Source organism: Spinacia oleracea, chromosome 4 (genome assembly GCF_020520425.1).
Source record: "Spinacia oleracea cultivar Varoflay chromosome 4, BTI_SOV_V1, whole genome shotgun sequence".
In the NCBI taxonomy this organism is placed as follows: domain Eukaryota; kingdom Viridiplantae; phylum Streptophyta; class Magnoliopsida; order Caryophyllales; family Amaranthaceae; genus Spinacia; species Spinacia oleracea.
This window is the reverse complement of record NC_079490.1, coordinates 29,550,324-29,560,577: the sequence shown is the minus strand read 5'-3', so window position 1 is coordinate 29,560,577 and position 10,254 is coordinate 29,550,324. Positions and strand designations below refer to the sequence as shown.

The 10,254-nt window shown below is 35.6% G+C and overlaps 1 protein-coding gene and 1 long non-coding RNA gene across 2 annotated transcripts; both read right to left on the bottom strand.

Moving 5' to 3' along the window:
- Positions 1-1,813: 1,813 nt before the first annotated feature.
- LOC130471424 (uncharacterized) lies at positions 1,814-5,065 on the bottom strand. Its single transcript, XM_056841542.1, has one exon. It carries the CDS (start codon positions 5,063-5,065, stop codon positions 1,814-1,816), a length of 3,252 nt encoding a protein of 1,083 aa, XP_056697520.1.
- A 3,906-nt stretch (positions 5,066-8,971) lies between these two features.
- On the bottom strand, positions 8,972-9,326 carry LOC130459282 (uncharacterized). Its single transcript, XR_008918562.1, has 3 exons — positions 9,260-9,326; positions 9,102-9,172; positions 8,972-9,006 (listed from the first exon to the last, which is right to left on the bottom strand). It is a non-coding gene; the product is annotated as an uncharacterized lncRNA (long non-coding RNA).
- Positions 9,327-10,254: the final 928 nt, after the last annotated feature.

Here is a 10,254-nt window from a genome sequence, read left to right as displayed (position 1 = left end):
GCCTGATCCAACGGCCCTCACTGAACCACCATGTTCCCGCTTATTCAATGCTCTTGCTAAGATACCATCTCGACCATTAGCAACTATTTCACCTCTTTGAACTTGAGCCTCCAATGCCATCTGCAATTTGAGAATTGATGCGGTACTTATTCACAGGAGTTGAATGAAAAATAAGCAGGTTTTTTGAAGAGTCTTGTGTAAATATCTTACTATTGATTCATAAATTTCTTGATCGGTGGGATTTTCGAAAGTTACAGCTCCATTTTTGAGACGAGAATGAGCTTTAATCCAAGTCAAATGTCGAGGCACGTGTGACACATGGACTCCCCACTTTTCAAGATCTTGTTCCTAATATTGTAGAAAATCAATTTAGATTTATGTTGTTAGTATCTAGTGAGAAATTTGAACATCACACACTATATTCCTTAATAATATATACAATATAAGTAAATCTTACTATCTGTTCTTCAAAATGTTGATACCCAAGTCGACCTCCTCTATATTTTGAGGTCTTCTTCTTTGCCCTCTCACGATTATTTTCACTCAATAACTACAAATTTTTTGACAAATAAAGTTAGTACAAATGAAAAATTGCAACATAAGTAAACTGCCTATTAATTTCAACATAATTTAAACATTTATTATGTCGCTTCTAAGAGATTTACAACAATACTACCTTGAACTCCTCAGAAGTGCAGTAATCCACGAACTTATCCCAATCAGCTTTAACTATCCAAGAATATTTCCATGGTGGTTGTTGTCTTATTGTTCCATCTTCTAAATACATCCATTGAAGTCTTAATCTAGTCTTGAAAGCTTTCCATTGCTTTGCAGCTTTTGAAAGAATCCAACGTTTGCGATTCTCAATGACATAAAAACCCCTCTACATTGACACAAAATCATAAGTTATATATGTTTAACATCTGAATTGGGGCAGCAATACAGCAGCAGCAAACAAATGAACATGCAGCACATAAACAACACATAAACTTCAACAGAAAATAAAGCAACAGAAATATATCACAATGCCAAAAACACCCTGCACAACAATCACTACTGACCACCAGAAGCCACTGCCACAACATCAGACTAACCAGAAGTCACTGCCACAACATCAGACTACGCAGCAGCTTAAAGAAGACAAATGAAAAATAAAAAGAGAAAAGAAAAGAAGGAAGACAGGCACACCAGCGATAAATGAGCTCTATGCATTATTTTTCCTAAAAGATAAAAGATGAGTATGTTTGCTTACCGTGATAGAATCATACAATTCATCTAGGAGTCCTTTTGGAAGGTGAGACCACTCCTTATAGGTGATGTTTACTCTTTCACGCACAACTACACCAATGTAGGTGGAAAAATGAGACCGGTGATGTCCAATAGGAATTCTTTTAACTGGATGCCATTCTAAACGGAGTTTGGTGCCAGCACTTATAGCTTTTCCCACCAGATTGAGTACAGTACGACCCCTTTCATCCTCACGTCTCGTTTTCTCAGAATTTTCAGGATCCAATCTTGCATCATCATGACCTACTTGCTTTTTCTTTCTGGCCATCAACCTACAGAAAATCAAAGTCAGTTGGTTAGTTTTATGCAAAAACAATCAGATTTTAAAAAAGGAAGGAAAACAGGTTCTAATCAGTTAGTTTTATGCAAAAACAATCGGTTGGTCCTTTTATGCGACAATCAGATTCTAATACGTTGGTTAGTTTTATGCAAAAACAATCAATTGGTCCTTTTATGCCACAATCAGATTCTAACCAGTTGGTTAGTTTTATGCAAAAACAATCATATTCTACACGATATTTACATTTTAATTAGAACGCTTTCGCTTTCGCTTTAGCTTGACTCCCTTGCTATTCTTTTGTTCTTCAACCCATGTACCCTCGTTATGGTCATCTCTCACATACATCGAGGAATCATCAGCATTATCATCATCATCATCACCCCGAACTTGTACATTTCTTCTTCCCAAAGAACTAGCCTCCAACATAGTATCATCTAAACAATCACCAGTGGCATCGATGGAAAAGAAGGCAACTCGAGACCTTGGTGTGATGACTGCTGCCATTCTCTTATCAGAGGGGTCATTCATATAAAAAATCTGCCTAGCTTGATTAGCTAATATAAAAGGATCCTCTTTGTGACCGGTCTTTTTAAGATTGACAAATATTTGCCCTAAGCTACTTTCTACAACTCCGTTACTGTCAAACCATTGGCATTTGAAAACAGGAATCGAAAACTTAGAGTAATGCAACTCCCAAATCTCTTCAATGACTCCATAGTATCGCATTGTAGCACAAACCGGATTCTTATCTTTCGCACTAGCAAAATGAATAGCTTCAGATTCCAAAGTAACCCCACTGTTTTGCATAGTACTAATATCATCTTGAAACCTGGTGTAAAAAGTGCAGCCATTAATAACATATCCAGAATAGTAAGTTGCACTAAAGTTGGGTCCAAATGCTAAACTCTTAACTCGATCAGAAACTACTACTGAAGGGTCCTCAAGTTCCCTGATTACTTCATCTTTGAACCAAACAATGAATGACTTGCTTTGTTTTTCAGCTAAGGATTTCGGATTCGCCCTTGGATTGTACTTCCTCAAGTGTCTCATGTGTCTTTCGACATATGGTGCAACTTCATCCTCATTATGCAGAATATATGAATGTGCCTTGTGCCAGTTTTCATAAGACATATCAAGTTGTTTACGACCTAGGGTCCCATGACCATCCATTCTTCCACTATGCCGAGATACAGGAAGTCCTATCTTCATTGCATTTACCATAAATTCACTAACATATGCGACTACTTCTCCGTAGAAAAGTTTTTCGGCAATACAACCCTCAGGCCGATAAGCATTTGTAACATATCCCTGGTACGTTCTCATTTGCCTTTCAAAAGCCCATTGAACTCTCAAATATACAGGACCACAATATCTTATCTCTCTTACTAGGTGAACCGTCAAATGAACCATGATATCGAAAAACGATGGAGGAAAGTACATCTCTAATTGGCATAAAATTATAATAATATCTTCCTCCAAAGCTTTCAAATCTTTAGGATCAATGACTTTACTATAAATTGCATTAAAAAACAAACAAAGTCTGATAATGGCATGTCGAACATTTTTAGGCAAAATTGAACGAATAGCCACGGGTAATAATTGTTGCATTAGGACATGACAATCATGAGACTTAAGGCCCACAAGCTTCAAGGTATCCATGTTTACAAGGCTACGAATGTTAGAAGAATACCCCTGTGGCACTTTAACTCCTGCCAAGCTCTCACATAACTCGATTTTCTCTTTCCTAGACAGTGTATACGCAGCAGGAGGCAAGTATTTTCGACCACTCTCCTTCTCAACAACATGGAGTTCCTGTCTGATCCCAAGTGTCTCTAAGTCAGCTCTAGATTTCGGGCCATCTTTAGTCTTCCCAGGGATGTTCAATAATGTACCAATTAGACTATCACACACATTCTTCTCAATATGCATCACATCAAGAGAATGTCTCACGAAAAGAAATCTCCAATATGGCAAGCTCCACAATTTTGAACACTTCTTAAACCCTTGCTTAGAAAGAAAATTTCGATGTTTCTTCCCAAATGTGATCTGGATATCTTTTATCTTCTCAAACACCTCTACACCTGACATGATCTTTGGACGCTCTCCAAATTCTTGTTTCCCATTGAAGGTCTTTTTCATGTAACGATAGTGATGATCACATGGCAGAAATACACGATGACTATCAAACACATGCTTCCCTGATCCGTTCAACCAATGTCCCGGAAATTGCTCCATACATAAGGGGCATGCTGCCTTCCCTTTCACTGTATACCCAGACAAATTACCATATGCCGGAAAATCTTGAATAGTGCAGAACAACATTGCTTTCAAATTAAATTTCTCATTTCGATATGCATCAAACACTTCTACACCTGTTTCCAAAAGCATCTTCAAATCGTCGATCAGAGGAGCCAAATACACGTCGATGTCATTACCAGGCTGTCTTGGACCAGAAATTAGCAATGATAACATCATATACCTTCTTTTCATGCAAAGTGTGGGAGATAAGTTGTAGGTAATCAAAACAACAGGCCAAGTACTATAAGTGCTACTCAAGGAGCCAAATGGATTGAACCCATCAGTAGACAAAGCAAGGCGTAGATTACGCTTTTCTTTGGCAAACTCGGGGAATTTCCCATCAATAAACCTCCATTGTGGTGAGTCAGCGGGGTGCCTAAGAAATCCATCATCTTCTCGACTATCAAAATGCCATGTCAACTTCTCGGCATCTCTCGCATTAGAAAATAGCCTTTTAAACCTCGGTATTATTGGAAAATACCATAATACCTTAGCAGGGACTCGTCCTTCCTCTTTCTTGTACCTCGAGGCATTACAAACCGAGCAACTCTCTAATGACTCATTTTGATTTCTATACAACATGCAATCGTTAGGGCAAGCATGAATTTTCTCATAAGGTAAACCCATAAGGCTTAATGTCTTTTTTGCCTCATATGTACGACTTGGAAGGACATTATCATCTGGAAGCATATCTTTGAACACTTCCAGTATCAAATTAAAGTCTATATCAGTCAAACCCTGGCTCGCCTTCACGTTATACAACCTTATTATTGCAGACAACCTTGTATACTTAGTGCAGCCTTCATAGAGAGGCTTTTCGGAGTCATTTAGCAAGCTCTCAAATGTGAAAGGGTCTTCATCAAAAGCTTCCTCAACTTGATGAAGCATTTCCTCTAACCTATCTCCCTCATTCGTATTATGACCTTCACAAACATTAGCCTCAGAGTTACCGACAGTTGTTTCGTCCCTGCATTCGCCGTGCCAAATCCAACATGTATATGTTTTATCAAATGCCCATTTAGATAAATGATTAAGAATTTCTCCGGGTCTCTTATGCAAGAAATTATGGCACATGATACAAGGACAACGTAGCTTGGAGCGGCCTCCACCATTCTTAACAGCAAACTTAATGAATTCCCTTACACCTACTTGATATTCTGGGTCACTCGGAATTTTTGTTGAAATCCAACTTCGATCCATTTCTATTTTCTACACACCAACCATTGGAAATGAAAACATATTGTATAGTATAGTCACGCATGTTAGACTTTCACTAATATACACTTATTGTACCGTACTAGGTCAACATAAATTTTAAAAGTAATTTGGCACATAAATTAACACAAACAACTAATAAGAAACAATCTGTAAAACTAGCTATTAAAAAAATAATCTAGAAACTTGAATATAATTTTTTTAGCAGACTAGACTAGACAACTTACAGTAAGGTACCCAGGGAAGCCAACAGAAGGAATATGAGAGTGAATTTCCAAGCACATACAGTTTCGAATGACAAAAATGGAGAAAAAGAAAGATGTTACCCCATTCAACACTCTGCCAGGTGTACAGGGTAATGTGTACTCCTACTTGCACATCTATCCCTATCCATACAAAAATGTTTTAATCTGTGATTTTCTTTAATTCCTCAAAGATGGTTAAATTATTTCATCATTAGTAGAAAAAGATACAGCAACACTCTAAACCAACCAGATAGAAGAAAGCAACCAAAACCTAAAGATATCATGCTCTACGTTCCAAGATTATTGGACTCGACGTTCGTCTCAGACTATTGGACTGTGTTCCCTGGTTCGATACTTGATACTCAGAAATAAGAAAACTTGACACTTAAATAGAAACATGAACACCAAAGATAGAAGGTCAGAAGGTGTGCCTTGACACTTAAACTACAAAATAAGAAAACCTAAATAAAAATTGAGTCTGTAGACTCTGTACTGGGCGCACACCATGAATACCAAAGATCAATTCAGTGTGTCACTCATGCCAAGAAACTCTACAAAAACAATATTCAACCAACCATGGCGAAACACTTTCAACATGAACTGGAAAACCAATAAAATTTCAGAAATTCAGGGCAAAAACAGAACGATGAAATTGAAACTGAAAATTTCAGGAAACAGAACCTAACTTGTAGAAGAAATTATAAATTGAATTCAAAATTCACACACGTAATTCAGAAATTCGAAAAAAAAAATTAAAGAGAGATGAGAACAAAAACCTGAATTCGTAGATTGCTAGAGATTGTGTTGAGGTCGCCGGTGGTGGTTGAAGTCGCCAACCGTCACGTATTTCTCCGGTTGTATATAGATTCGCCGGTGGTGGTGATTTCGGTTTGTGTGTTTCGTTGCCCTACTTGTTCGTATGTCCAGGGAAGAAGAAGAGGCAAATAACTAGGGTGAAAGTTGGGCGAAAGTTTGGCGAAAAGTTTGGCGCCATGAAGAAAGTAGAGACCTGTTGTTTTAAATGACAGGTCTTTTGCAATTTTAAATTTTTTTTTAAACATTATTTTACGGGAGTGGTGGGTCTTTGAAATGTAGAGAGCCGTCAACTACTGTACTAGGTCTCTTGTTTCTTTTATTATATTAATTAAATAATTTTATTTATGCACTAGAGACCCGTTAAATAAGATAACGGGTCTCTTATTTTTTCCCTCTCATTTTAAATGGGCTATTTGGCGCAATAAGAGAGCCGTTATCTATAATAATGGATCTCTTATATTGAAGAGACCCGTTATGTCGAACATGAGGTCTTTTCTAAGGGGTCTCTTTGCCCATTTTTGTAGTAGTGAAATCCATTTTTCAATATAACTAATCTCATATGCTTTGAGAATGAATCCATCACATATTCTCAACTCGTATCTCAAGTCTACACGAGCTTAAACAATTAACACGACATAACCAAGACTAATTCTTCACTTCCCAATGTAATATGAAGAAAACCTTCATGTTGAGGCTCACATCCAAATCACACATGTATATTCCTTTTTGGAACAACGAACTCAAATACGGATTGCTCACGATAATTTATTTTTGAAAATAATATCAAATAGTAATATATAAAATGTATTTCTTAGAAATCCTTGATAATCCAAAGCTTGCACAAAAGAAAAGATTTTAGAGATATTTGCTTTTTCTAGCAAATCATTTACATTTCAAATCACACACATTGACAAGCTAAACAATAATTGTTACTTCTAGAATAATTAAACACATTTTATCTTTTAAACATATATAAAAATCGGGGAAGAGAACACGAATAGAGATGGGTTGAAGAACCACTGTCTCTAAACTTTTAGGGGTCGTCACCCACCTTTTCACACATGCTTGCAAGACTTTTAGGACATGTCCCCACACAGATGTACATATGTACATTTACACAGATGCACAGATGTGCATTTACACAGATCACACACAAATACACAAGTGTTGTTCATGGCCGTTGTTAATGGCTTCTTCCCCACTAAAACACATTTTAAAACTCATTTAACAAATTTAAGAAATATATAAATATAATTCTTCAAAGGCTTGTATCACAAACCAAGTCACATCTGAATTAAACACAATTAAACACAGTTGAAAATATTGTCACAATGATACTTATTCAATTTGACAAATCCATTCAAAAGATTTGCTTAAAGATCATAATAGCTTATCCAAAGATTTTCACAAACTTTGTATACATAAATCTTGAAAACAAGATAACCTAAGCACCTATATGTCATTCGGTTCGCTTGAAAGCACTCGCATATAGTTAAAATCCAAGATATAGCCGAAATCCTTAAGCTTGTCAGGAATTATACTCACGAATACAAAGTAGTAAACTCAATATTAATCTATTGATATATACTCGGTCCCAAAAATGCAAATATTAAGTTTGTAGCACAAAGATCACCATTTCAAATTACTCAAACCTTTAGTCACAATAGTATAATAAACTCAAACCCTTATTATACTATGAAACTTTCATAACTCCAAGTATAATAACCCAAAATCTTCCTTATAAGTAACTCCAGATGCATATAGGTTATACCCAAGTTAGCTTAATAGCTCAATTAAGACTAGTCAACTTAATTTTATCTTGATCGTACGTGGTTACATACCCAACACTATAATTTAGATCTTAAAAATAATTCTCATTAAAATATAGTATAAAACGATGTATAAATACACAATCTAATCGTATCAAAATATTTATAGTTTATATTATATCACACTAAAAAAAAAATTGATCTTAATCATTCAATACGAACATACTCTTTACAGGAAATTATATTGACTCCTCCAATTAAATAAATTCTTAATCAAAAGTTTGAAATATAGAATATATTAACATAGTTAATAGATCTTCAAAACTCGATAACGAATAGACAATAGATATTATCTTGGAAGACAACATAATATAATGGGTTGCTCAAAATTAGACTTTTTAAAAGATCAAATAGCTTATTTTCTTCTTTTGGTTACCAAACTTGATAAATTTAATCATAAAACTCATTTCAAAAAGCTTATATCATAATTACATCACGAGTTATAAATAAATAAATCAAGAACTAGCAGTGGTTATCTTCATATTTCATTGAAATCTCGTTTCTCAAATAATTGCTGTCAAAATTCACAAATTCTTTTCAAAACAAGAGCTTGAAATTTAAGATTTTTAGTTTAAGCGAAAACGAGCAATTCCCGAGGTTTTTGTGTAAATTTAAATCCTTTCTATTCAAAACTAATTAAACCCTAAGGAAACAGGTCAATACATGAATATCTTGACTACAAAAGGTTACACCCAAAGTTCTATAATTCAACTGATTCAGTTTATAAAAGAAAATCACACAAGGAAACTTTGCAATTGAAACTACGGTTCGTTTCGATGGATTCTGCTGGACTACCTACCAATCACGACTTGACCAGCAACTAAAACCACTTAATAAACAGGAAACCAAGTATATTTCATCACCAAGAACAATATTTAATTCACACAATTCGTTTCACCCAAAAATCATCCATAAATATCAAATAGCATAGCTTTTAAAAAGAAGCTTATGATGGTTGTTTTGTGTACCTTAATTGTGGGGTGATATCTCCTCAACTATGGCTCATGAATCAGAGATTTCTTCACTAACACTTTCCCTTAATTCAATACCAACATAATATAAGAATTTGACAAGAAAAATCCCAAGAATAAGGTACTAATTCAACCCAAGTTACAGCCCTAGCAGATTTACCTTAGCTGGTGGGTTTGGCTTCGGTTGGCTTGGTTTCCCTTGGTTTTTCCACAAACGATTGCTTACCCAATCTGCACAAATAGGTAAAGAATAATTTCCTAAAGTTTCATGCAAAAATTCAGAAGGAAAAGGGACGAACATTGGAGGTGAAACCTCACCTGGAACACGCCAGAACTGGCGAGACAGAAGGAGAGGAGGGAAGAGCTCTGGGCAGAGGGTTTCTGGACTTTTTTGGGGTGGAGAAAACTATGAGAGGTTGCTCTGTATTTATAGGAAGGGTGGGTGTAGGTAGTTTTGTAATTTCTCATTCTTAGGGGGGTCAATTTGGTCATTTCCCAAGGTGGGTCTGCTGCAGAATACTGCTGGAAGTATCTATGTTTAAGCTTTACTTAATGGGTGATTAGGAGGTTGGAATACCTTGATTAATACCCTAATATGTCACATGTATTCCCCAAATAGTTCCCATTAAAATTAATTTCATTAATTAGGTGCTTGAATGTGTTTTTCGGGAATTACCGTATTACCCCAAATGTCAATATCAGAGTTCCCAATATTGTTTTCAATTCTTCAATTCTCATAAAATATTCTATCTAAATTTTCTTATGACATTTCCTTATCAATTATATGTAGTTTATGACTTAAAAATTAAATCATTGCTTCATAACACATGTCACAAAACACATACACATAGTCTATAGTTCACAAATTATCACACTTATCTTAACGAAAATCAAATTTATTCATCGGATTAATGGCCAAATCCCGTTTTAATCACATATTTGTGCTATTAAAAAAAAAAAGAGCTATTATAAGAATGCAAGATGACTAGTAGTTCTGTTTCTTGAACTATGTGGACATGGCAATGTCGCAATCATTTGCATAGATACTTACTTTGGGAAGACTAGTATCGGACAGACCTATGAAACTTTACTGTAAGAGATGAAAATCTGTCATAAGTAAATTTCATTAAAATTATTAGACACTAAATCCTCAATACCTGAGTGATTTGAGATTACTTGTTTGAGAACTGGTTGCTTTGACGTTGACCAACCGCCGCACCGTAAAAGGAGGCTATAAAGGAAACGCTCAGGTAATCACCTATCAAACGAAGTCTAATCTCAAGATCGCAAGATTGGGATTGTCCTCCCATAAA

Excerpts from the sequence above, each read along its gene's own strand:
- LOC130471424 (XM_056841542.1), bottom strand. The coding sequence starts at position 5,065 with ATGGATCGAAGTTGGATTTCAACAAAAATTCCGAGTGACCCAGAATAT.